The sequence below is a fragment of the Onychostoma macrolepis genome, chromosome 20 (assembly GCF_012432095.1).
Source record: "Onychostoma macrolepis isolate SWU-2019 chromosome 20, ASM1243209v1, whole genome shotgun sequence".
Lineage (NCBI taxonomy): Eukaryota > Metazoa > Chordata > Actinopteri > Cypriniformes > Cyprinidae > Onychostoma > Onychostoma macrolepis.
Window position 1 is genome coordinate 16,496,649 of NC_081174.1, and position 27,527 is coordinate 16,524,175.

General features: G+C 38.6%; 3 protein-coding genes across 10 annotated transcripts in view; 1 reads left to right on the top strand and 2 right to left on the bottom strand.

Annotated features, from left to right (window-relative positions):
* Nucleotides 1–19: 19 nt before the first annotated feature.
* Nucleotides 20–4,179, bottom strand: si:dkeyp-117h8.4 (uncharacterized protein LOC572032 homolog). Its single transcript, XM_058756222.1, has 10 exons — nt 3,973–4,179; nt 3,739–3,805; nt 3,535–3,587; nt 3,200–3,230; nt 3,063–3,088; nt 2,899–2,968; nt 1,150–2,702; nt 957–990; nt 790–841; nt 20–313 (listed from the first exon to the last, which is right to left on the bottom strand). The coding sequence occupies exons 1-10, from the start codon at nt 4,054–4,056 to the stop codon at nt 274–276; spliced, it is 2,010 nt and encodes a 669-aa protein (XP_058612205.1). The 5' UTR covers nt 4,057–4,179; the 3' UTR covers nt 20–273.
* Nucleotides 4,180–4,450: 271 nt separating this feature from the next.
* On the top strand, nt 4,451–12,368 carry aasdh (aminoadipate-semialdehyde dehydrogenase). 4 transcript variants are annotated; one of them, XM_058756207.1, is made up of 15 exons: nt 4,451–4,819; nt 4,936–5,000; nt 5,114–5,234; nt 5,328–5,590; nt 5,783–5,975; nt 6,688–6,929; nt 7,261–7,367; nt 7,820–7,992; nt 8,110–8,425; nt 8,900–9,018; nt 9,376–10,240; nt 10,429–10,592; nt 11,007–11,132; nt 11,320–11,451; nt 11,791–12,368. In XM_058756207.1, exons 1-15 carry the CDS (start codon nt 4,787–4,789, stop codon nt 12,232–12,234), a joined length of 3,363 nt encoding a protein of 1,120 aa, XP_058612190.1. In that variant the 5' UTR covers nt 4,451–4,786; the 3' UTR covers nt 12,235–12,368. The 4 variants fall into 4 exon arrangements, with proteins under 4 accessions (XP_058612190.1, XP_058612189.1, XP_058612191.1 ...); XM_058756208.1 differs by having other exon boundaries at nt 4,452–4,717; XM_058756209.1 differs by having other exon boundaries at nt 4,453–4,717; nt 4,936–5,017.
* A 49-nt stretch (nt 12,369–12,417) lies between these two features.
* The window catches only part of cracd (capping protein inhibiting regulator of actin dynamics), a 29,685-nt gene continuing 14,575 nt past the window's right edge, over nt 12,418–27,527 (bottom strand). The window contains exons 1-10 of one of the 5 annotated variants that reach the window (XM_058756212.1): nt 25,561–27,357; nt 24,850–24,978; nt 23,637–23,805; nt 23,356–23,485; nt 22,970–23,131; nt 22,135–22,341; nt 19,516–21,823; nt 18,787–18,977; nt 18,325–18,484; nt 12,418–14,207 (exon numbers count right to left, since the gene is read on the bottom strand). In XM_058756212.1, the coding sequence (XP_058612195.1) occupies nt 14,047–14,207; nt 18,325–18,484; nt 18,787–18,977; nt 19,516–21,823; nt 22,135–22,341; nt 22,970–23,131; nt 23,356–23,397 (3,231 nt within the window). In that variant the 5' untranslated portion in view covers nt 23,398–23,485; nt 23,637–23,805; nt 24,850–24,978; nt 25,561–27,357 and the 3' untranslated portion in view covers nt 12,418–14,046. Of the gene's footprint in view, nt 14,208–16,716; nt 16,827–17,616; nt 18,229–18,324; nt 18,485–18,786; nt 18,978–19,515; nt 21,824–22,134; nt 22,342–22,969; nt 23,132–23,355; nt 23,486–23,636; nt 23,806–24,849; nt 27,369–27,527 lie in introns of those variants that run through there. The other 4 variants (XM_058756211.1, XM_058756210.1, XM_058756215.1 and 1 more) reach the window with 4 other exon arrangements.

Here is a 27,527-nt window from a genome sequence, read left to right on the forward strand (position 1 = left end):
TTGAATTATTTACAGCCAAACATATTCATCAATGCACATGTACTTAAGACACTTGTTTAAAAACAACACTGGGCTCTATTAAAATTGATCATATTAAAACACGAGAAAGTAATGGAAATATTTCAAACAAGAAAACAGGACTACTGAATTTTCAGCAATGTGTCTACACATTGCAATCCCATGCTTTTTGACTAGGTTAACTTTATATAGTTGCAATATATACTGTTTATCCCACAAATGATGGGTTACAAGGGATGCATGCAGGAAAGCTCATCATTGCAGGAAACTGTACTGCAGTCGCCTCCTGGAGAGACTGAAGAAAACAGATTCTTAATCACAGTGTTGGATACTAAAAGAATATCTGATCATTCCCAAATAACAAAACACAGATTTTATATTTCAGGAAAAACTAAGAAAATTTCAGAAATGCACAATATATTACCATGTTGGTTCTTGGCCAGTATTGGAGATTTTGTCTATTTTTTTATATTTACGTGTATGCTTATTTTGCTAAAAGTTCATCTTTAAAACAATAATTTGATAACACTGTTAGATGTGCTTTTTCTTTATTATTATTGTGCATATATTGTAATGCCCAAATTCACTGTTTATAACTTTCAAAGTTATTAGTTTTGGTTAAATTTATGCAAAATAGGTGTAAATAACATTTTAAATCTCAACTTTATTAGACAGAATTTTTATATTGGTACATACCTAGAAAAAGTCATATGAACTAGTTAAAATGAAATCTGTAAGAAATGAACTGATAGTACTTTGTGCTCAAATTACCTAGGAGAGAGTGAAGAGGTACCCTGATTAAGCAGTCTCATGGGTGACACAGCTGTTGAAATAAAATACTGATGAGTTAACATTTTGTAATATCTGTAAGCAAGATACATAGGCCTTGATGATGCAGAGCAAGTATATTTTTAAGAAATTAAAATGTGACTACACACCCTCCACTAGATGGACTCCGCTTGGGGCATCTCTCTGCAAAAGCAAGTTGAGAAATCATTGTTTTACTGCATAAATAAATCTTGTTTTTGTTAAACTATTAAAAATTATTTTTGTTAACTGAAATACCATTAAAAGGAAATAAATATTAGATCAAAAACTTGAATGTAAATTTGAAATCAATAATGCTCTTACCCAAGACAAAGCACGTGGGTTCATTTGCATGCTTAATTTAGCCTCCCTGATTCTCCTGAGGTTTCCGGTGCCCCTGAGGAACCGTGGACTGGGGCACTGCAGCAGGACGGCTCTATCCCAGGTGTGTTTGTCTTCAGTAGGTTCTGACATGCCAGGGCTCATATATTGGTCTCTCAGCTGGAGATGTTTAAGTGGAGAACGACTCTCTCGGAAGCGTTTGAATCGGAGTGACTCTTCCACTTCAGGCTGACGGCGACGTTTCTTGAGCTTGGCCCTCAGGGGTGTCAGAGCGAGAGCAGACATGCTGGAGGAGGAAAGGCTGGGGCTTCGGGATGTCTCCTTCATGTGTCTCTCACACAGGTGACACTGGGAGGAAGGACACGGTGATGATGTGCCACGACAGATGAAGTGGTGATACAGCTTTCTGAACTCGGCATCAATCTGCGGATCACTGAAAGAGTTAGTGGACTGGGGGCCAGAAAGAGAGCGTTGACGGTTGGATGGAGTAAAATGCGATGGTTTCTCCACCTTGGATAAGCTTCGGTCAGGGTGGTCATAAACAGACCGCCAGGGTGATGACAACGGCACCTGTTTGACACCGTAAGGAGATCTGAGGACCTCAGAATGGGATACATGGTGAACAGGAGACCTTTGTTTTGGACTTGCTGTTGTATTTAATTGTCTTTCCATGTTCAGCACACTAGGTCTGAAGCTGCTTTTCCCACTAGGAGACAAAACACCAATGAGACCGCGCTGCGGGGAGGGTACAGGAGAGTGTATGTGGTCCCTGAAACAGTCTTTGTCCAATGAGGAAGGTCTGGAGGTGACTGATATTCCTCTCTCTTCGATTAGAGACAGATCTGCTCTGCTTTGTCGTGGAGAACTAAGGACCGATGAGGCTGGAACAGCATGGGATGTTGGTCCAACATCATAGGTTTGGTCCAGATCTGGAGATTGGTCACTAAATGAGTGGGAACCTGAATGTGGAGGTGTGGATAAGTCAATCACACGAGCAGGTTTACTGGTTGAATGCAAATCAGTCCATGAACACTCATCCGTCACACCGCTCATGTCCGCGCCGTTCCTCCTGGGTGAGTAAAAACAGGCACTGGCCTCGCAGGATGAATTTTTGAGTGGCGAAGACCTTGGTTTGTTCTTCAGCAAATGTTGAAGTTTGTCGCTGCTCTTGAAACAGTGGCTAATGTTTCTTCGAACTGGACTTTGACTGGTAAAGGAGATCTCTGTTGTTTTGTTCAGAGTGCAGTTGTGTCTGTTCTTAAAGGATGTGTTGCGATGCGTCGGGCCGGCTTGCCAGTGTTTGCGGCAGTACTTCTGCACCACGGCCCTCGCCGTATCAGTCACGTGCTGTCGCCGGTATGCTTCACCGATCTGGTTGAGCATGCTGGGATAGACATCCAGGAGGGTACTTCCATGGCTGCTCAGTGTTTTCTCCAGTTCTTCATCCTCTTCTTCAGATGGAGACGGTTCACCCCACAGAGATTCAGGAGATGTGTTATTCAGAGTCATGGAGAGGAATGATTCACCTCCGTGCCCTAGAAGATTATCATTGAGACATGACTTTGATGTCAGCTCCAAAATGAACGTCAGCTCATAAATGAACAAAAGAACATACAGTGTGTAGTTCATAAATATTTTACTGTAAACAACAGAAATACTAACTGAAATGTTAATTTTGTGCTAAAGTGCAGGGTTACTTGTTTGTTTTAAATGTATTTAAATATTGCTTACACAGATTTTCCTTGTTTTCCTTTTGACCTGAGCCATCATCCTCAGTGACCCCTGACACATCCATCTGAAACTGGTGGGAAAAACAAAATACAAGTAAAAAAAATTGATTTTTTTTTTTTTTTTACTTTTTGTGCTTTTTAACACTATTATTTTCTTTTTACTACCTGATCATTCTCCTGATCCTCAAACTCTATAAAATACAAGACAAAAAGATTAAGCATGAGAAATAAGGACATACGGTATTATACTCAAAACAACTGATAGCAATTACTACCTAAACTAACAAAATCATGTTCCTTACCCCTCATTGAATAGTCTGCTTTAACTCGAGTCTGCATATAAGAAAAGAAATGTAATTTTCCAATACAACCATTGTGCAAATGTACACACATCTGGTCTAAGAAAAGAAAAAGAAAAGAAAAAAAAAACTCACATTTTAGGTCAAAGCAAATGTAAACTTGTGTATTAATCATACTCATACTATCATTTTTACATACTACTGAAGAACACCAACATCTTATTTACATTAGGAATTTATTATGTCCATGATTATTAAATAAACAAAATCTAAATATTTCAGAAAATATTCATTTAGATATGCATTTTCTTGGTTATATATACAATAATGTCTCTCACCTTTAATGCTTCCAACTCACGTTCTCCCTCTGCACTGTCAATGGGCACAGGACCTGTAGTCACATAATACACAAACTCAGAAAAATAATCTGAATCTTTAGGTGAAAACAACATAACATTTATTTTATTTTTATTTTTAACCTAACCCACTCAGGGAGAAGAAATGCTCAGATATCAGTTTTTAATTTGGATATTTTGGCTCACCTCTCCCAGTCCTGCAGGTCATTGTTTTCAGACAGACGTCTATCCCAGGATCATTTAGACAGGAATACTATAAAAGACGCAATAAACATGCTTTGTTAAAGATACACGTTACTACATGGATTCGGTACAGTTGTTTTTTTAGAAACATAACATTCGGTAAGACGTGCGCCAATACATATACTTCATCTTAAACGTTCGTACATTTGCTGTAACACTAACGTTACGTTACATTACCTTCTGAAAAATTGCTTCCATCGTGTTTCTGAACACATCGTCATTTCTCTTGAATTGATCTGCATATAAAGGTTTTGCAGACATGTTGCATCAACACAATCGATTGCAAACCAATTTATTTGACCAACATAAACAGAGATTTTGCACTTAGCCAGCGGCTCGCCTGGACTTTCAAATTTTTTCCGCGAGTAAAAAATCGAGCTGTGATTGGACGTTCTGTCAAGCAACACGAAACGTCATCTTAAAGCGCGAATTTGTCAAATGGGATGTCCGAGTCATTTCCACGAATCGGTTCTTTTGAACAATTCGTTTCAAAAAGCAGGCACAAAAGAGATTCTTTGTCCATGTGGTTCTCTGCAATTTTATGGGCACAAATGACTGTTTATTTCTGTTTTGCGATTACGTTTTATTTTAAAAAGAAAAAGTGGTATATTATAATATAATGTGCCCTAGATACTTGTTGCAGCCTTGATTCAGCACATAAAGTAATTTAGAACTTAAATATACTTTGCTTTTACATCAAACAAAACAAAAATTTACATCTGTTATCTTAAGAAAATCGATGTTTACATTAATGAGAACCGCTCGGACAGAACAATTGACGCGATTCAGTCTGATTCGTGAACGAGTCGTTCAAACCTTTGTGAACCGGTTCAAAAAGCATTCGACTCAAATTCGTTCATGAGTTGGTTATGGCTAGTTTGCAAAACAGGCGCTCCTAAACTGATGGAAATATATGGAAAATGTACGTTGCAGTTTTCCTTTCTTATGATTTAATATCATTTTCGCTCAGATATGACAGCAAAATTGCTTCATGAATTGGTGCACCAGGCAGCGCGTGCTCATGGTAATAAAACAGCTGTCGCGTTCGACAGCAGCATTGCAGCGCGCGTCTGCTTGACATATGATGAAGTTATTTCCCTCGCAAATGAATTAACTGGACACTTGCGCATCTCTGTTCAGAAACATGATGGTACCATAGGGTTATTCTGCCATGCAGATGTCCTCCTTCCTGCCTGGATTGTTGGGTACGATTAGTTATGCAGTGCGTGTTGCATGTTATTCTAGTATCTAATTATTACACTAAACAAATGTCTTGTCGTTTAGTGCATATAATTAAAATATTTTCTCCTCTGAACAGTATTCTGCAGTTTCCTGCTGCATATGTACCTCTTGATCCTGCATCACCACCTTTGTGCAACCTGAGAATGATAAAGAAGTGCAGACTGAAATACTGTTTATTACAAAACGAACTGCTTAATGTAGGTATATATTTAATAACATTATATTATATTATATTGTATTATATTAGTCATTATATATTATTACTAATATTGCTGTTTCATAACCAACAGCAATTCCAGAGAGCATATTCCAACCTGCTATCCCTGGAAATATGTGTAACATTGTCTTCACATAGGCTCACTTTAATAAAAATACAAAGTGAGCAGGACGCAAACATTCAAATGTCCGATCAGCGTTCCAGCTCTGCTATGACCAAAGACAAACAAAAGAGGGAGCCTTTAGCTTATGTTTTGCACACATCCGGAACAACAGGGCTTCCAAAAATAGTGAAGGTCCCACACAGGTGTATTGTGCCTAATATTACACATTTAAGGTAAGAACACATTCAACTTTTAGTTCAAATGTGCTTTTATTATGTAGTTTATTTTAACCTGAATGTATGACAATGTGGTCTTAATGCGTTCACTTGTTTACCTGACAGCTATAGCCAAAATATTGTGTTGAAACTGGAGGATAGAATTCATAAAAATAAATAAATCTTTTTTTAAAAATACTTTCTCAACAGATCTGTCTTTAAGATGACTGCAGAAGATGTTGTATTACTGTCCTCTCCATTAACCTTTGACCCCTCTGTGGTGGAGGTCTTTTTGGCCCTGTCCTGCGGAGCGTGTCTCCTAATTGTCCCCTCAGCGGTTAAAAAGATGCCACGCAGACTTGCAAATGTGCTGTTTAAACGAAATAAAACAACAGTCTTACAGGCAAGTAACTTTATCCCTCACTGAACCATCAGTCGTGGGACAGACTCCTGGTTGTGACAGCCTATAATTAGAGATTTGAATAATCAAATCACGTCATCTGTCTATTTATCTTTCTCGTGAATGTGTACACGCTGTGAGGAGGATATGATGGTGCTGTAATCAACATTGGTAGTGGGTGTAGTGAGCTGAAATTTCTGCATTATGCAGATTACAGAGATAATGAGTGTGTTCTTTGGCATTTGTTAATTTATCTACATGCACCAACAATTTGTTTTCAATATTTGAGTGTAACATGTTTTGCATCACTCAGAATTTCACACAACAGTTCTAAAAGGTATAGTTCACCCAAAAATGACAATTCTGTCATTTATTACTCAACCTCATGATGTTCCAAACTCGTAAGACCTTCATTCATCTTCGGAACACAAATTAAGATATTTTTGATGAAATCCGAGAGCTTTCTGACCCTACATTAGACAGCAAGGGAACTACCACATTCAAGGCCCAGAGACGTAGTAAGGACATTGTTAAAATAGTCCATGTGACATCAATGGGCAGTTTAGTTAATCACATCTGATCATGAATAACATTTCTCTGGCATTGGCATGCTTCCTCCACACCACTATGTGTCAGTAAATGTCCGAGATGACATACACAACATATAGTACTGTTCTATACTAAAATATTATAATTGACTTTTAATTCTTTCCAGGCCACTCCCACTCTTGTGAGGCGTTTTGGAAGGTGTGTCCTTCAGGAGGAGGTGCTTAGTGCTAATTCACCCCTGAGGTTATTGGCTTTTGGAGGAGAACCATGTCCATGTCCAAGTCTTATCAAGAGCTGGAGGCAGGAAGGCAATAGCACACACATCTGTAATCTTTACGGCACCACAGAAGTTTCTTGCTGGGCAAGCTGTTACAAAGTCCCAGATGAACACCTGTGCTTGGAGGACATGTGAGAGACACGCAGAATCTAATAAAATGACAAACGCATCACAAAATTACTAAAAATTAAACACATTTTTAATGAAAACTGTAAATATAAAAGCTAATTCAAAATATTTATTAAAAACTCTAATAGTATGTAAAATAATAATACTAAAATAACACTCTAGTAAGAGTGACACATCAGCCACAAAAACAGTCATATTAACAGTCTATAGAGAAAGTATTCTGCTTTATTTTGAATTGACATAAAACAATATTGCTAAATTATTATTATTATTTAACCATTTCTTGTAATGCATTGTTTGTTTACATATCATATCATATGTATTATTTTAAAGAACTGATCAATTTGTGCCCCTTGGAGAGCCGATGTTGGATACGGTAATGGAGGTGAGAGATGAGACAGGGCGTCTCGTCACTGAAGGAGAAGGACAGCTGTTCATTGGTATAGTACAATTGTCTGAAAGAGTTAAAAAAAAAATACAGTTAAAACAGTAAAATCGTGAAATATTTTTTATGGCTTTTAATAACTGTTTTCAATTTTAATATATTTTAAAGTATAATTTATTCTTGTGATGGTAAATCTGAATTTTCAGTAGCCTTTACTTCAGTCTTCAGTGTCACATGATCCTTCAGAAATAATTTGAATATACTGATTTGCTGCTCAAGAAACATTTCTTATTTTCATCAATGTTGAAAACAGCTGTGCTGCTTAATATTTTTGTGGTAAATTTGTTACTGGATTCTATGATAAGTAGAAAGTTCAAAGGACATGGGTTTTATCCTTGCTCTATAAAAGTAATAATTTATAATAAAAATCCTACTGACCCCAAACTTGTGAATGGTAGTGTACTTACTTTTTGTGTTTGTACAGTGAATTTTTGTCATTTTATGTAGGTGGTCAAGAGAGGGTGTGTCTGCTTGATGATGAAGAAACTGTAGTTGAGGGAACAATGCGTGCTACAGGTGACTGGGTGGAGGTGCGTGATTCCCATATGTATTTCCTGGGCAGGAAGGACCGGCTCATCAAACGTTTTGGTCAGAGGGTACACCTAGATGCCTTGCAGCAGGTAGGTGATAAATGACCCATGTGTCATGTAACAACTTTGGCATGCGTTTATAATAAAATCTAAGAGTATTTAAAGGTACATATATGATCTTATGTACTGATTTCTTTCTGTGCTCAGATCATTGAGAATTTGCCTCAGGTGGAGGCGTGTGCAGTTAGCCTGAGTGAGGGTGACAGGCTGCTGGCATTTATAGTGCTCACATCGGGTCAACCCGGAACCCTTTCATCCTCTGAATTTTCTCATCAAAAACCTTTCCAACATTCTACACAGTCCTCTGAAGACCTCACCACCGTCACAGTCTCAAGAAACTCCACCTCCCCCTCACTCAGAGTTATTGAAGGAGAGATTCGCCAGAGGTTATCACAGCTTTTGGCCAGTCACAGCATTCCAGACATGATATTCTTCATCCCTGCTCTTCCACTCACCTCTCATGGCAAGTGAGCACCATCCTCTGAAGGCCTGTGCATACTAAGAACGAAAACTATAAAGATAGCTTTAACAATAATTATATTAGGAATTGCTGTTAAAGCTGTGGTGTGAACTCTGCTATTCTTATAAATTTAGAATGATTTTTAAAACCATATCTTTATCGCCATTGTTATAGTTAGTTATTGTCCTTTGAGGTACCGCTAATAGTTTAATTCATGTCCACCAATCATAATATAATTAATTAATTTAAATTTGAATTAACCTTTTATGCTACTACTAACCATTTATGCATTTATCCTTTTTTTAAATTATACATTGTTATATACAAAAATACAAATTTATATATGAATGTTTTTATATACATTTCATTCACAGGTATAATACATTGTTTCATTAAGCTTTGGCCTTGCTATGAATGTGTTTTCATTGTGGTCATAGATTTCAGTCATTTTTATATTCGTGTTGCATGTATTTTTAGGTAAAATAGCCATTGGTGAATTGATGAAGATGTGTGACACTCAAAAACAAGATAAAAATACACAAACTGTATGGAAAGAACTTGAATCTGTGAGACTGAAGTTACAGACCCTATGGAAGGTATAAATAGCATTTACTCATTTTGCACAAAATGTACTAATCCTAATAGTCACAGTTTATTTTAAGGTCCAATTCTTGCTATTAATTATTAGCTACAAATTTTGCTTCAATAAACTCCTAATTACTCCTTAGTAAGGTAGTTGTTAAATTCAGGTATTGGGTAGGATTAGGGATGTAGAATAGAATATGATAATGCAGGATATGTGCTTTGTAAGTGCTAATAAATAGTGAGAATTGGTCCCTATACTGAAGTGTTACCATTCTAATTGTTTGACACATGGAGGTATTTCTTAAATAATATCTTTCCCATTGCCTGCTGAGTGATACCGCCATTGTGTGTTTGTCTGTGTATTATAGGAATGTCTTGGCCTGCCAAATGATGTAGCGGTTGAGGAAGATGCACACTTCATGTTAAGTGGAGGAGACTCCCTTCAGGCCCTGCGTCTCTGTGATGAGATCACTGTTGCCATGGGGACAACCTCTGTGGGCCTGCTGGAGGTCATATTAGATGGCTCTTTCTCAGATGTGGTTAGCCACGTCATGACAGAAACACATAACAATGCAATCCAGCCATCAAAGAAGAGAATGCTGGATGATTCAGGCTCTATAGTTTCACCCAAAAGACAACAGAAGGAAATGAGCACAGTGAATGCTACAGAAAGCACAGTGGGTTTTGTAGTTCCCTCAGTGAGAAGGACTATGGGATTTGTAGTTGTGAGACGAGCTGGCGAAGTTATTGATTGGGGTTGTTTTCGGAAAATGGAAGAGAAAAACTTCTCAGATGCACTAGGAACAAACGGGAGCAAGCTTACTGTGACAAATACTTCTGAAGACAGTTTAATATCTAATCTCTCACATGAACTTCATAATATATCTCAGGAAAATCCTGCTATTAAAAAGATCACAGAACACCATGTTCCTCAAGAAGTTACTGAGACATTACTTGTCAGTAAGAGCCCAGGTGATGGTTCAGGAGAAGACCGTTCTGATGTCCTGCCGCTGGGCCTGCGGGTCATCTGGAGCTCAGACACAGGCAGGTGTGTGGATGCCTCTCCAGTACTGCTGGTGGGTCCTGACTGGACCACTGTGTTCATTGGCTCTCACTCGCACAGACTGCAGGCTCTTGACCTGTCCAATGGAAAGGTCATCTGGGAGCGTATCCTTGGAGATCGACTGGAGTCTTCAGCTGCCGTTTCCAAATGCGGAAGCCTTGTAGCAGTTGGTTTGTACTTGATTTTAAAAGGAATGCTTAATTTAATTAAGGGAACTAACATGGTTATAATGAGGTTGTTACTGATTTAGCTACTGGGGGTTGACTACAAGCAGAACCTAAGGGATTTCAGGTTTAAATTTATTCATCAATTTTTTTGTCATCCACATTTGTAACCTGAGTTTGACCCTTTTTCTCAGGCTGCTATGACAGACAGATATATTTCTTGGATGTTTCATGTGGGGACACTGTGTGGACGTTTGAGACTGGGGATGTGGTGAAAAGTTCCCCTACTGTAGACCCTAAAACTGGGCTGATGTTCACAGGGTCCCATGATGGCTTTGTTTATGCATTAGACCCACTGGTAATATACAAGAGAAATACTTCTCAATTTTGGTTAATTATATTTCTGTAGTGCTAATCATTGTTGTTAAAGTATTATTAATATACTATTATAGTGTTTATTCATATCTTTATGTAGCGTTTATTTTTCAGTTTTCATTTTAATTGTGTTTTAGTAATTTCTTATGTGTATTTTTATTTTTATTAATTTAAAAATATATATTTCCGTTAAGCTTTTCATTTCAGTTTTAGTTTAGTAACTTGTTTTATTTCAATTTTCATAGAAGTTTTACGTTTGAGTATGATATTTATATTTCAGTTAAGAAATATATTTTTAATAGTTTGTTTTAGTTAACACTAGTTGTACTCTGTTTTTTGTAAATATGTTCTTGCATATTCCCTTGACATTTCAAACACTTGTCTCTATTTCTCCCAGGCTAAGACTTGTATATGGCAGCACTATTGTGGTGGAGGTGCAGTGTTTTCATCCCCTTGCATCCACTCGTCTCCTAGACAGTTATACTGTAGTACTCTGGGAGGGAATCTGCACTGTCTCGATCCAGTAAGTAAATGTTCCATCTTCATTAGAGTGAAAAAGACATATTAGTATTGAGTGTTTAAGTTTCAAAGCTTATAAACCAACTTCTCTGATATGAAAGGTCTTAAGAATGAAGTATATACTGTAAGATCAGAGGTCATGTTTAAAGGCTAACATTTGTCTTGTCATTCTCCATTAATTGTTTGTCCAGGACAGTGGAAAACTCTTGTGGACATATTCCAGCAGTGTCCCGTTTTTCTCATCTCCTTGCTGCTCTGATTCCTCTGTCTTCATTGGTTCAGTAAATGGAAAAATTATTGGAATAAGCCATTCTGGAGATATGGTGAGAGGAAAAAGGAAAAGTTGCTCTAAGAGATGATAAATTAAATATACATGACTTTAATCACGATTTTAATTCTTATTTTTCATAATTATGGTCTTCACAGGTAGAGCAATAAACAACAACACTTTGTTATTCTACCATGCATATTGCACTCATTTTTCAAACCTTATTTTTAGCTAATTAAAAAGAGGCTTATGGCAATATTCTTTTACTCTTCATATGTAATCCAGTAATATTACAGTTTAATTACAGATGATTATGAGAATGCCTCCATTGATTTTGAGTTATTTGATTGCATGTTGTGCACCAAAGTTTGATTTTTATTCCATTATTTTGCAGTTATGGGAATTCTCCACTAAAGGACCAATCTTCTCATCGCCATGCATTTCCTCTTTGATATTTTGGACTAATGAGCAGGTTTCTACAACACCCAGCAGAAGCACATCAACATTATCCAATCACACAGTCACATGTGGGTCACATGACGGTCATGTATACTGTATAAATGGTGATAATGGGTCATTACTGTGGCAGTTCCATACCACAGGCAAGGTGTTCTCTACTCCCTTTGTGTTTGATGGTGATCCATGGGGTTTGAGGACACTAGTGGCTGTGTGCTCCACTGATGGAAAGGTGTGGATTTTAGATGGAGAAACTGGCACACTGAAGGCCACCTTGTCATTGCCAGGCGAGCTTTTTTCCTCTCCTGTTGTATGGGGGCATAAGTTAGTGGTGGGGTGTCGCAATGATTATGTTTACTGTCTAGAACTGACCAAACAGTGATTAATCACAATATGCAACTGGATGAGTGTTTTATGGGTGACTCCCAAAAGCGTCTATTAAAAAATACATGGATATATTCATTATGTATTATATGTACATATCTTGCAAAATACATAAATGATTTTAGCATTAATGTTCATGTTTGCTTTTGTGCTAAAACAGGAGTTTCAGTCCACCGTGTTCAAACAGCTTCCTTTAATTTTCTCTACATATTTCATAACATTTGTGTCACTTTTTCTGTAATGGGTTTTTCTAAAGTGGAACAAAAAAAAAAGTGCAATTATCAACAAACTTTTTGTTTTATATCACATACAACACTGTTTACGCTACACTATTGCACACGACCAATGTAAAAACAAAGTGACGTGACTGCAGTCCAGGAGATCTCCAAAGGAATACAGTCCGCTTCATTTCACTTCTATACATACATACATACCTACATACATACAACATTACATTAGATAGTTGAGTCAGTGGCTCTGCTGAGAGATCAAGGCTTCCGTTTAATAACCATCATTTAGCAGACGCTTTTTATCCAGAGCAACTTCACCTACAAGGACAATCCCCCTGGAGCGATCTAGGGTTAGCTGCCTTATTCAAGGACGTAGTGGTGATGTCCGTTAATAGTCCGTTCGTTCTCTCACTAGAAATGCTTCCTTTTTTGTTAAGGATATTTCCATTGGCTAGACCTCTTGTACTTACTCCCCTCCACCCTGGGCCGTTGCATTTGAAACACTGATCTCCCATCAGCCGTGATGCAGGTTTTGCTATTTAGCGGTAAAGGAGATGCTAGCACACGCTATGCCAGGATAGCATTGTTTATGTTACAGCAAGCAGGTGGATCCCAGGCAACCAATTCTACAGAAACAGGCGGGTATAGACACTGCAAGAAGTAGATTTTTCATCAGTTGACAGCATGGCTCAAGTGCGCATATATATATATATATATATATATATATATATACTATGATGTCATGGAAACTTGAAGGAAAAATTCATTGTTAGTTAATTACATGAGTAAACAGTGCTGACGTGTCATTACCATGATGAGTTTTAGCAATAGTTAAAATGAAGGTACTCACAGTTGTCACGGACACAGTGAAGATCTTTTTACTTTGCCAAGATATCAAATATAATAAGTTAAGAAATAAAAAAAGTGACAACGTCTGTCCATCGGCAAGGTCTATGAGTGTCAATTCATTTGAGTGTATACATGGAAAAAAAGAAAAATTGCAAAGCCGTTTCTGATTTACATGCTTGTGGGAGCGAGGAGTGGAATTTGTGAAGGTTTCATCAGCTGTGTTATTATTAGCCCTTGAACTGCTTCCCAGATTTATCACCAAAGCAATAACACACCTTCTTGTTTTACTTGAAATGTTACATTTGTACTTAATGTGAACCACTCATATTGTTTTAGTAATATCTAGAATCAACAGTTCGACATGCATTGTGTATATACACTGTTAACCACTGGCAACTTCAAAGATATGAAGGGCTGCAACTTCTCTGAAGATTATAGGGCTTGTTTGATTGGCTATGACACAGATGAGTAAATATACTTTTGATGCATGTTGTTGCAATAATCCAGTATATTGAAAACCGGACGGATGGGTTGATGTAATTGTTTATCCTTAGTGAATCTGATTATTGGTACAATATTTTGTCACTAAAATACCAAATATTCTGAAATGCTAGAAAGTAAATTATAGACTTTTTGTTCAGAGCAAGAGGTGAGCTGGGGTGCTGTGATGACAAAGTGATGTGGATGAAGGAGATGATTTATTTGCTTTTTCACTGGTCAGCAGCAATGGATCACTTGATGATCTGTGGACAGTCACTCCAGGCTTTGGCCTTACGCTTTGCTAGGGCAAGCCACGCAGGCTCAGTAGAAACCTGGGTAGTGTCACCAGGAGGGAAGCGCTTTGTCACATCTTTAGTTGCTGGCGGAGATGGTGTAGAGTCTGTAATTTCAACTGTCGAAAGAAAGAAAGAAAATCACTATAAAGACTTAGAGATGGCTCTTTTATGCTTTTGTTGTTGTTAGATGTTGTAAAAGCATCACTTCATGATGGGAACCATGTCTAAATCCCACTCTGATGTCAGTTGCATTTCAGCTAGGGGAATGTATATGTAAGAAATAACAAAGCCTAAATAACAACTGAGCATAAGATACGAGGTTACCAAAAACAACCCCCATATAAAGCTACTAAAGGGAAATTTAAAGGATTAGTTCACTTCCAGATTAAAAGTTTCCTGATGATTGACTCCACCCCCATGTCATCCAAGATGTTCATGTCTTTCTTTCTTCAGTCAAAAAGAAATGAGTGTTTTTGAGGAAAACATTCCAGGATTTTTCTCCATATAGTGGACTGAAATGGTGGCCAACGGGTCGAAGGTCTGAATTACAGTTTCAATGCAGCTTTAAAGGGCTCTACATGATCCCAGCCGAGGAATAAGGGTCTTATCTGACATATTAAGGTGACATATCATGAAAATATGACTTTTCCAGGTTTTAAGTGCTATAATCAGGTCCCCGGTGCATCTACCAACCAAAGAAACATGAAAAAGGTTTTGCAAAGGTATCTCATTATAATATTACCGCCCCATAATCTATAAGTTTCCACCCATGGCGCCGTCATTTTGATTTTGCAAGCGACAACGGTATACCAGTTCTAATGCCATGGCGAATGTTTGAGCAAAACATGCTAACCGTTCTGTCGTTGGCTGCACGGACGAACACAGAACACTGTTTAGATTCCCAGCCTCAGAGGAGACAAGAGAGCAGTGATTTATTGATTTATTTACTGTATATTGCTGCTGCCACACAGATCTAAAATAAACATGTGATTTCTTTCCCAGCTGTTTACCTTTACAGAGACATAACCGACTGTTTTTGTAACTCGGGTGTTTTTAACGTAAATTTGTGTGAATGAGAACTTAGTTTAGTACTCACATGTTGTGACAGCTGCTTTCTGTCCATGTGCTTCGGATGTGTGCACTCAGAATACCGTATATCAGAAGTTTAAACTAATACAGTCATGGCCAAAAATATCGGCACCCTTGGTAAATATGATCAAAGAAGGCTGTGAAAATGAATCGGCATTGTTAATCCTTTTGATCTTTTATTTAAAAAAATTCACAAATATCTAACCTTTCATTGGATAATAAGAATTTAAAATGAGGGGAAATATCATTATGAAATAAATGTTTTTCTCTAATACATATTGGCCACAATTCACAGCACCCTTTTATTCAATACTTTTTGAAACCTCCATTTGCCAGTTTAACAGCTCTAAATTTTCTCCTATAATGCCTGATGAGGTTAGAGAACACCTGACAAGAGATCAGAGACCATTCCTTCATCCAGAATCAATCCAGACCCTTTAGATTCCCAGCTCCATGTTGGTGCTTCTTCTCTTCAGTTCACCCCACTCATTTTCTGCAGGGTTCAGGTCAGAGGACTGGAATGGCCAGCAGAAGCTTGGTTTTATGCTCAGTGACCCATTTTTGTGTTGTTTTTGAGGTTTGTGTTTGGATTATTGTACGGTTGGAAGATCCAAACATAGCCCATTATAAGATTTCTAACAGAGTCAGTCACTTATTGATTTTTTTATCTGTTGGTGTTTGATAGAATTGATGATGCCATGTGTCTAATCAAGATGTCCAGGACCTCCAGCAGAAATATAGGCCCACAACATCAAAAATACAGCAGTATATTTCATTGTACACATGGGGTACTTTTTATCCCTGTGTTAACCAAACCCATCTTGAGTGTTTGCTGCTAAAAAGCTCATTTTTTAGTTTCATCTGACCATAGAAGCCAGTCCCATGTGAAGTTCCAGTCGTGTCTGATAACTGAATATGCTGGAGTTTGTTTTTGGATGAGCTAGGAGAATTTTTCTTGAAACCCTCCCAAACAACATGTGGTGATGTAGGTGTTGTTTGACTTTTTTTTTTAAGGCTTTCTGACCCCGAGACTCAACTATTTTCTGCAGTTCTCCAGCTGTGGTCCTTGGAGAGTCTTTAGCCACTCAAACTTTCCTTCTCACCGTGCATTAGGATGATATAGACACATGTCATCTTCCAGGCTGTTTCGTAACATTTTATGTTGATTGGAAATTCTTAATTATTGCCCTGATGGTGGAAATGGGAATTTTCACTGCTCTAGCTCTTTTCTTAAAGCCACTTCACTAATTTGTGAAGCTCAATTATATTTTGCTGCACATCAGAAATATATTCTTTGGTTTTTCTCATTGTTATGGATGATTAAGGGAATTCGGGCTTTGTTTTCCCTCCTATTTATATTTCTGTGAAACAGGAAGCCATGGCTGGATTTCAGCCTAATTTCATGTTCATAATCACCCTGGAGTGCTCAGAATTGTGAATATGAATGGGAATATACTTCAGAGATATTTTACTCATAAGAATTTCTAGGGGTGCCAATAATTGTGTCCAATGTGTATTTGAGAAAAACATTTATTTCATAATGATATTTCCCCCCATTTTTTATCAACTTTTTATTGTTTTTTTTTTTTTTTACACACAACATCACAACATCCATTCAAAATAAAACAACAGACATATAATCAATACTTTAAAGAGTCCAGTCAAAAGGAAGAGAGAGAGGGAGGGAAAAAAGAAAAAACAAAACAAGTCATTCCTTTATATAATCAAGTATGTTAAAGGAAAAACACTGCTGAGCATCAATAGTAGTGGGCTTGGCCCCATTAATTCGCGCTGTTGTACATTCACAAGTCACTATTTTCAGGAGGCTATGGATCCAATATGTTTTTCCACACGTGCGGTGTAAACCAGTTCTGTATTATTGTCTTCTTCGCAGCCGTAAAACCAGCAAACAACATTCTCTTTTGTATTAAGCTTATACAGAGACCAGAATCATCATTAAGAAGACACAAACTTGGGTTAGCAAAGCAATCAATTTGTAGTAAGGAGGATAAAACCAGGTTTACATGTGTCCATAGATTAATGACGATAGGACAAAACATATGAAGAAAAGTACCTGATGATGCAGTATTACATATATGGCAGTTAAAATTTGGTTGTAGTTTCATTTTGAATCTTTTGTAAGGAGCTATGTATGCTCTATGGATGACTTTGAAGTGAATAAGACGATGAGCCAAGTTTTTAGATGTTAAGCTGAGGTTAGACCACACTTTCTCCCAGTCGACAGATATATAAAGGTCAGATAATTTCCTATCCCAAATAGATTGAATAGAAAGATGTTTTGTAATGCAATCAATAATTATATTATACATTAAGGAAACAGATGGCCGACCAAAAGATGGTGCAATCCAATCCCGCATAGGATGAGAGAAAATGGGAGATGCCCAAGGACTCCATACGCCTTGAGAGCAGAGCGTAATTGAAGAAAGACAAAATATGCGGATGCTGATAAACAAAACTTGGTTCTTAATGTCTGAAATGAACAGAGGCCCTGGTTATCATATATATCACCGCAAGTGTTTACGCCTAAATTAGACCAAGAGGGTTGGACAAATGGACGATTTCCCCCATTTTAAATTCTTATTATCCAATGAAAGATTAGATTTTTGTGATTTTTTTACAAAAGATCAAAAGGATTAACAATGCAGATTCATTTTCACAGCCTTCTTTGATCATATTTACCAAGGGTGCTGATATTTTTGGCCATGACTGTATGGTTTAAAACGCATGATTTCAGCATGATAAACATGATAATCAGAACCAAAACAGATGTTTTTTAGCAGGTACGAGCTGTAATGGCGCAGCTCTATTCTGGAAAAGGGAGCTGTAGCTCATTTGCATTTAAAGAGACCGGTACAAAAAACTGTGTGTTTTTGCTTCCACTCAAAATAGGCATTTGTAAAATGATATAATAAATGATCTGAGGGATATTTTGAGCTGAAACTTCACAGACACATTCTGGGGACATCAGAGACGTATATTACATATTGTAAAAATGGGCATAATAGGTCTCCTTTAACTTCTTTTTAACTGAAGAAAAAAAGACATGAACATCTTGGAGTAAATTATCAGGAATTTTTTTTTCTGGAAGTTAACTAATCCTTTAATCAAATACATTTTTTTTACCTGTGACTGAGCTGGGCAAGGTATTGGCTTTCTTCAAGTTGTCACGTCGTTCAAAACGAGCCAGGAGTGTGTCTGGTCTCTTATTCTCATCTGTTGTTTGATGTTTGGGAGGGCTGGAACTTCCACTGCTCTTAACCTCTGTGGGACTGACCATTCCAGCCTTTCAGAGATAAACAACACCATATTGTAGTTATATGGAGCAAGATTTTGGACCAGCGAGATTTCCTAAAGGACAAGGTTACCCAGCACAACACCACAGAAGTAGAAAACAAGTGATCAATAAAATGTTACTTGTCGTGGCTGGTAAAATTTATGTAAAAGGGAAAGCTGTTATTGCTTGTTGCATTATATTGCATTGCAGCTGGTTAAAACTCACTGTTATTACAATTTTACATATAGTACCAACAGTGTAGCTAGTTAATAATAATAGATTGTGTGGTTATATTAATAATGTATACATACACTATCTCTGTCCTTAGTCTGTTTCTCAGCCAGCTTAGCTTCTCTCTGGCTCCTCCTATCCTCTCGGTTTTGCTGCTGTTCTCTGAAGCCTTTCTGTTTTTGCAGTGCCAAAGTGATCCAAAGTGGTCCTGTCTCTTTCTCCTGTGTCCGTGAGCTGTCCAGAGAGTGCCTGGCCTGCAGAGAGGGTTTTTCTGTGAAGGAGAAGAAATGCAGAAGGTGTCAAATTGACAAGCAAGACTAGAAAGCATTTTAGAGTCTTCTACTCCTCTGTTGTACTGTCTACAAGAATAACATTAAAGGGATAGTTCACACAAAAAAAAAAAACACAAAAAAACAATTCAAACAAATTTAAAAAACCAAAATAACTACTTTATTCAACGATTTCTTCTCTTCCGGCTCAGTCTCTGCCGCCATTCAAGAGAGTACCACGATGCATTGTTCCTTAGTCAGCAGCACCATGGGTTGCGGTACTCTCAAGAATACGCGTCAACAGACACGGAAGACAATAATTTTTGAATAAAGTTATTTTTGTTTTCACTGCACACAAAAAGAATTCTTGTAGCTTCATAAAATTATGGTTCATCCACTGTCACATGGACTATTTTTACAATGTCCTTACTACCTTTCTGAACCTTGAACGTGGTAGAAGTTTAAGGAATATAAATAAATTGATGCTTCGCAAACATTATAATTGTGAAGATAGCTCTACAGTGCTTGAGTATTTCCAACCTTTTTTAATGAGTTCTGTCCTGCGATCTGTTTTTTCTCTCCATGGGATGCTGATGGATGGAAAAAATGACTTCTTTTCTTTAAGCTCCTCCTCTCCTTGTCCGTTTTTTTGGGATGGTAGACATGCTGCAACTTCTTCCTTATGATCACTGCTCTGCTCAGTATCTACCTGTTCTGCTTGCCCTGTCCTTTGTGAAATCATGTCTCCCAAAGTCCTTCTGCCAGGTTTCGGGAGAGGAGAGAGTGGAGGTGTGGCACCTTCAGATGGTTTGGGGGAGGTAGCTGGTTTTTGGTAAAGTGGAGGCTTGGGGACAAAGTTGTCACCTTCAGTGCGTGCCAAAGGGAGAGAATTTCTGCTAAACTTACTACGAGATTCTTTACTGGGTGCTGCAGCGGTTCGAAATCCACTAATCTCTTGTTGCGGAGAAACAGGGCTAGACTTTTCAGAGAGTGTAGAAGTGTCAGAGTCTTGGTCAATGGATGTGAGGGGCACTGGGACACCTTCAAAACTGTCTCCTGCACTGTACCTTTTTTTCCTCTTCTCTGCAGATTGTTCATTGTGAAAGCGAAGCGAGTAGTTGGTTCTTCTCAACTTGATTCCAAAAGGTGAGGGCCGCTCATCACCACTCTGATCCTTCTGATCCCCTTCATTCTTTGCTTCCAAGTCTTCTGATTCTGCCTGACTTGGGGATCCAGTCTCGGACCTCTGTGACTTGGGAGATCCATGTGGCGGACTGGGAACAAGGAAGGAGGGGAGGTCTTTGGCAAACATGCATTCTTCAGCACTATCTGCAATGCGGACAACTTTGCTTCCCCTGTTCTGGACCTTGGTACCTAAAGAGGGCAACTCTGATTTTTGGACACAGGGAGTTTCCGTCGATGGTGATTCTATTTTCACACCTTCTTTGTCTTCCTGACCAAAACTCTCTGAGTTCCTGTTGGAATCAGCAAATTTCTTTCTAGCTGGTGTGATTGAAAACTTAGCACTGGCTGACATGGTTTTCCTGAGGTTGGTGTGAGAGAATGGCACTGTATTTAGATCCTCACTTATTGGCCTGCGACTCTGATCTGGGTATTCTGGATATTTTCCGTCCTCAGCACCTTTAAAAATTTTGGATCGGATACTTGCCCATTCTGCCAGGACTGCAGCGTTGGATTGGTCTGCAGATAAGGAAGACTCGTATAAGGATTTGGTTTTTCCAGATTTACGATCTGGAGAAGTCTTGCTCTTAGTTGGAGGAGTGCCCATGGCCTTTTTGCCTTCCGAAAGGCCAAGAAGGGACTTGCAGGCCGTGTCCTTGATCTGATCGAGATTGACTGCTGTTCCACAAAGTTGGGCTCCTGTCACAAGAATTGCAGTATGTGGGACATAAAGAGATGAAGACAGAGTTGGTGAATCTGTGCATCCTGGTGAAGAAGCTTTGGATCCCTCCCTGGTTTCAGCTGTTGTTTCACCCTGTTGGCCAGTTGATGGAGTAACAGGAGTGAGGTTGACCTTCTGGAATAGTATCTGCTTCTCGCCTGAAGAGACCTTAAAAGTGAAGGGTCTCTGTCTCTCCTCCATCTCTCTCCATCTCAGTTCCTCTGCTTTTCTTTTCCATTCTGGGTCAGTAGCCCCAGCTTTCTCCTCTTGCTGTTGCCTCTTTCTTTCCTCCTCCTCCTCTAGTCTTTTCCTCTCAGCCTCCTCTTGTCGGCTCCTTTCCTCCTCACGGAGGCGTTGCTCTTCCTCTCTCTGCCGTTTCTCCTCTAACTCTTGAATCCTACGTTGTTCTGCCGCCGCCTCCTCTTTTCTTCTTCTCTCCTCCTGCTCCCTGTTTCTTTCCTCTTCCAGACGAAGACGCTCCGCCTCAAGTTCCTGCTGCCTTCTCTCCTCCTCTGCTCTTCTTTCCTCTTCCTCTTTCCTCACTCTTTCCTCCTCTTGCCTTTTTCGCTCTTCCTCTTCTCTCCTTCTTTCTTCCTCTTCTATTTCTTTCCTCGCCTCTTCTTCTCGTTGCTTCCTCTCCTCTTCCTCCTTTTGCAGCCTTTCTTCTTCCTGTCTGCGCCGCTTTTCTTCTTCTAGCCTCTGCTCCTCGATTCTCCTCCGTTGTTCCTCCATCTTTCTCTCTTCCTCTTGTTCCCTTCTCTGAAGCTCAAGGCGTTCTAGCTCCTCCTCGTGAAATCGTCGCCTCATCGATTTCTCAGTGGGTTCATAATCCTCTTTGCTTCTATGGATAATGTTATAGTCCTCTCTTGACAAATCAAAGACTTCTTCATCTTTTTGTGTTTCAGATTCCTCTTGCATTTCAGAGAGATCCTCTTCGTGAAACTCCTGAAATATGTTAAATTTACAGAAGTTATTGCCTTTAAATTATATTCTTCAAAGGGATAGTTCACTGAATTATTTCATTTTAATCCAGTGTTGTTTTAGACCCTACTGACATTGTATGGACAAACACAGTTGAAACATTAATCAAAATATTGACTTTTGTGTTTCTCAAATCATACAGGTTTGGAACATCAGAGGGTGAGTAAACTGATGACTGAATTTAAATTTTTCCGTGATCTCTTTAACACATCTTCACATATAAAAACTATCCCAATAGACACTATTCACATTTTAATGAACACCTTTCTCTTTACCTGTGTGAACCTTCGGTGTTTGCGTGACACCCTCTGGTTCTTCGGTTTGACAGACAGTTTATGTTTGGCAGCAGTGTTGTCCAAGCGTGAGACAGACTGAGGGACAGCATCGAGATTGATGGACTCAATTGTGCCAGGGGGAGGTGGGCGCTTGGTGCGTGGGGATTTGACTGGAGTTCTGTGCTGGACCGTGTCATGGCTGACAGCCTAATTGTTAAGCAAAAACACAAACAATTTTGTGACTTTGCCGCGCAGAAAGCATGTTATATGTATGGGGAATCAATGTATTCACAGTCTGACAGTTTCCTACAGCTTAACTAGAGTATGCCATTAGCAACAAGGTTACTGACAAAATGTATATCTTAAATGCACTAAAAGTTGCTTTCAATAAAAGTGCCTGCCAAATGCATAAATGTACATTTTTGCAAGTGAGGTAATCTGTCTTATAACATTACTCTCTAAAACAGTAGCCACTCACTGCAGAACAAAGATCCAGGGGGTGGGGTTGGATCCACATCTAGGGGGTGGAGATGGTAGGTTTAGGGGTGGAGATGGGTAGGTTCAGGGATCAGGGGGTGGAGACGGGTAGGTTTAGGGGTGGAGATGGGTAGGTTCAGGGATCAGGGGGTGGAGATGGGTAGGTTTAGGTATATGTAAGGTGGGAGGAGTTGGATCTAGATCCAACCACGCCCCCTGGATCTTGTGTTCTGCAGTGAGGACCATCTCCAGCGCAGTGATTTTTAACAGTCCATATAAATGATCAAAGCTAATATATAAACTTTGACTGACACAGCATTTATGTAAGTAGTGGATAATAATTTGGAGATTAACTTACTTTTTCCTTGGTTTCGGTCTCTGGTGGTTCATTCTCCACCTGAGCAAGAACCCTCAGTGGACTTTGTGGTACCTCTTCTTCATCTGAGCTACCTTCATCTCCCTCGCTCTTTCTAAGTGAAGGAAGTCTCTGACCAAATTTTATATTATGTCCAATTTGCCTCTGTCAACAAAAGCATAGAGTAAAGAAAATCTACTTCTTTTGTTTTGCTGCCTTGTTAGTCAAATTAGAGGAATTGCAAACATTAAGTCCTAAAGATACCAACATAAAATTGTATAAATTTGGTGCAATGCTTATATGAAAATTGTGTTAGTGAAGTTTGGTGCAAGACGTAATTGTGGGCATATGAACATTTTTAATTATACAGTTTGTGTGAAAAGTCTCACCTGAATGTCCCTAACTTTGTCTGAAACGTTCTCCTGGGACATTGTCTGTCCTGGATATGTCTTCTCTGAGTCCTCTGGGATAAATACACTCTCGTGTGAAAAAGCTCTGGACCCTAGGGTGTTTAACTCCCTGTGAACATAGATGTTAACACACTGTTTAATTAGAACATTTCTATTAATATTTTCAGTACACAATTCAACAAATAAACTCAGCATCTAAAATTAAAGCAATATATTTTGTATACAAGGCGGACCTAGCTAAAATGGTTATAAAGTTTTACCTTAGACACTCATCATTTTCCTCCTTAACTGAGACCACCCCGTTGCAAACATCATCAGTGGAATGGCTAGGTTTAAGTTCAGATCCCTCAAACCCACGTTCTGCTTCCCTCCTTTTCTTCTTCCCAAATAGACGCCGGAATGGCTGGAATTTGCCCTGCCGTCGCCGCTCTGGTAAAAAGTGGGGTCGGTGGGGGCAAGGAAACGTGATAAATAGTCAATAAGTAGCAATAACCATACAGTTTACTTTAGTATGTACAAAAATGTGAGCATTTGTAATTAATGTCCATGAAATGGAGGACCAGAATAGATCAGAGGCTATGGAATCAGGTTATACTGGGGGTAAGACCTTGTCCTAAGACAGGCTTTTATAATTATGGTGACCAGATGTCCTGTTTAAACATCCAGTAATGTTGAGATCCTATAAATCCATATGATCTTGAAAAGGCATCACAGAAAAAAGAAAAAGCCAACAATTAGAAGCCATCTGCTAAAGACGCACTTTTATATAAAGCTGTTGTCAGTAATAAGGTTAGGGTTAGTTTTGAGAAGAGAGGAGTTTTACATGCTTTACTGAAAACACTTTGGGGGTATTTACACTTCATGTATTTACAATTATGAAAAGACAGCAATCCAGCCACTCAAATGCATACAAGATGTGACTTGAACAAATTTAAATGCATCTGGTTTTTCAAGCTACATACTGTAGATAAACTTTAAACCTCTCACACATTTTACATCAATGTGAGCCCTGTGATCCACACGATTGGACACAATTGATGCAGCACCCGCAAAACTTTTAAAGTACCCAAATAGACGACTCAAATAATACTTCAGTCTACATGAATAAACAACTGAGCATCTTGTATATTGTGCAGATTTTTCAGGGTCAGTATCACAGGGGGATATTGTAGGTTCCTCTAAATCTACTCTAAAATCACAGCTTCCCTGGAGGTTTTTTTTTTTAAATGTTCAGATGGATATGTATTGTGAAAGGTGGTATACAAATCATTTAACCTCTACTGGGTTGTAGGTTTTGCTTAATGCTAAACAAGCTACTTTCTTTCCCATCAGTTACTTCTGATAACATACACACTGAGGATATAATCTGAGCTTCATGACCAACAATCAAACGGCAACTTTTACACTAATTCCCAAAAAAAACAACCCAAAATAATCATACAGAAAACATTTATAGAATAATTCTCAACCTACCAATTAAAGTGGAAATCTGCAGGTGCAAAGTGTCGCTGGCATGACTGAATCATACGGTTCCCATGTAACGGCATTAAACCAATGATAAGGCAAGGGACCTTTGATTTGTAAAGAGTGTAGCTCCACTTCCTGAGATTAGAAAGTTATTAGGAATCATAAACACTACGGAGATAAGAGTAGCTCAAAAACACTGTTTATAAATAAAATTACATCTAAAACATGTCAAATAAAATATTAGCTATATACACTATTGATCGACAGTTTGTGGCCTGTAAGATTTTTTTAATGTTTTTGAAAGAAGTCTCACCGAGGCTGTGTTTATTTGATCAAAGATTAATTAAAAATACAATTTATTCTGATGACAAAGCTGCACTTTCACATGATTATTCAGAAAAAAATTATAATATGCTAATTTGGTCTTAAGGAACAATTCTTCTTATTAATGGTGAAAACAGTCATGCTGCTTAAGATTTTTTCAGGATTCTTTGATGAATAGAAAAGTTCACAAAGATCAGCATTTATATGAAATAGGAATATTCTGTAACATTATAATGTGTGTACAAAGCCTACAGGTTCCTTTTTGGTCCTTCTGAAGGTATTATAAGTACACCATAAGCACGCCACTAGCCAAGAGCAAAACATCTCCAGACTGTATTTTCTGTTTTTATGGATGTTTGTGTGTATGAAGACTCAAGAGTGTGTGCGACTGACTCTCTGTGTTGTAGGAGCTCCAAATGAAATGGCTGGGGTGACAGGGCCACTCAGCGTGAGATCAGCGTGGATCTGTTACAGGCTAAAAGTGGAAAGTAGTGTGGAGTTACACAGTAAGTAAGTGTTGTTGCTCAAAACACAATGGCACAATAACAAAGAAAGTAAGACATTTGGTACCTGCCGTCAGTGACCGCTTCTATTGTTGTTCTGATGCGAATTCCTGAAGTTATTACCGTTCCAGAGTTTACTGCTTTACGAGCATATATGACTGGATGATTTTATGATTTCTCATATTTTGTCTCGTCATTTCCCTCTCAAAGCCTCATCCAAGTCACAGTCTGTTCCCAGCTGCTACTACTCCATTTCTCTGGCCCACAATGCAGTGCTGCAGGCGTCCTCAATCACTGAGGCATATGATGTGAGTGGACACCACTCAGCCAGAGAAACAGCCCTCAATGTGTCTCCCTTGCACTCCTCCATACTACAACCACTATACACTCAAACACAGCCTACCTGCTCCTATGAGTGTCAGTACTGCTAAATAAATTCACTCAGACCTGACTGTCCCCCTCACTTCTTCACAAAAGCTAAAACACACGTCCATCCCACTTGACAACATAAGAATACTCAACCTTGCTCCTCGCACTCTTGTCGTACAATGTTCCTCACTAGCGCAGCAAAACCAGTAACTTGTTTTTTGTCCCACCTAAACCTGTTCCCCTCACACTCCAAATTTCAGTATTAGTGCATGATTAATTGATATATTTATCCTAACAACATAATTGGCACTGTTCCTTTTGTCAGCAGTGTAATTGATTGTGAGAACACATGGGTCTACATCTATAACAACATAAAGAAACAAGCTCAAACTAAAGCATGCCACACTTCAGCTGTACTGAGGAAGCATGAAATAAGTTACACGTGAGATATATTAATGTTAAGTTAAATGAGGTTATAAAATTTGAGGGCACAAGGTTCACTCGAAAAGGTGTGTAAACCCTGGACAACAACACGTGATTAAGTCATATTTTAAGGAATAATTCACACAGAAATGAAAATTATTTACTCACTCTCATGTTGTTTCAAATCTGTATGACTCTCATTGTTCCCAGGGAAAAAGGTGAAATTTTGGAGAATGTGATGGTCACTCTGCTGCATGCAATTGTAGTGAATAAGGACCAGGGACAAAAAGTGAACAAAAGCACCATAAAAGTGGTTCGTGTGACTTCTGAAGCCAACAGATCAAAGTTTACGATGAAAAATTTTGGCATTCAACTCTTATTGCATTGTAAATTAATTTGCTATGTCTTGAAAGTTCTAGTCCAAATCTAGCTCAAGTTTTGAACCACTTTTGTGGTGGTTTTGCATCCTTTTTGAAGCTTGATATCCACTGTTTTCCCATCCTCTTTCATTGTAATGGCATGTAAAACAACTTCAAAGAAAATCTATAATATTTCTCCTTTTGTGTTCCACAGAAGAAAAAAATCATACAGGTTTTTAAAGAAATGCGGGTGAGTAAAAACTGACAGAATTGTAATTTTTGAGTGAACTTTCCTTTAAAGACACACAGGCTCATGCATGTAGACACAGCACACAATACTTTTTGTTTTTGTGCCCACACCACACAGTTCTTAAAGAGACAGCACTGACGTTTTGTGGCATCTAGTCACTGTCACTTTAAGAGCAGGCCGTTTGCAAAGATCCTCACTCTGTTTTTGTTTACCTGGGCCTTCAGATACTATTACCTCTACCCGCGCGTCGAGCTTAACCTCCTTACTGTCCGTCGTCATGGTTACGACGGGCTTTGTCTGCAGCAAGGGTAGAGGGGGGATAAGTGTGAACACAGAGGTATTTTCCTCATTGATGTGTTTGGTTTGTGTGTGCAAGTCTGAAAAGAAAATGGAAGGACATGATGACAATAATAGGAGATAGAAAGGCTTACAGAGATCATGAGATACTTGTATTGC

Coding starts and splice junctions, on each gene's coding strand:
- si:dkeyp-117h8.4 (XM_058756222.1), bottom strand. CDS start 4,056: ATGTCTGCAAAACCTTTATATGCAGATCAATTCAAGAGAAATGACGAT. Junction 2,703..2,898: donor GGAAAACAAGGAAAATCTGT/GTAAGCAATATT, acceptor ATAATCTTCTAG/GGCACGGAGGTGAATCATTC. Junction 991..1,149: donor ACCCACGTGCTTTGTCTTGG/GTAAGAGCATTA, acceptor TTGCTTTTGCAG/AGAGATGCCCCAAGCGGAGT.
- aasdh (XM_058756206.1), top strand. CDS start 4,768: ATGACAGCAAAATTGCTTCATGAATTGGTGCACCAGGCAGCGCGTGCT. Junction 5,976..6,687: donor ATAAAACAACAGTCTTACAG/GCAAGTAACTTT, acceptor AATTCTTTCCAG/GCCACTCCCACTCTTGTGAG. Junction 10,593..11,006: donor TTTATGCATTAGACCCACTG/GTAATATACAAG, acceptor TATTTCTCCCAG/GCTAAGACTTGTATATGGCA.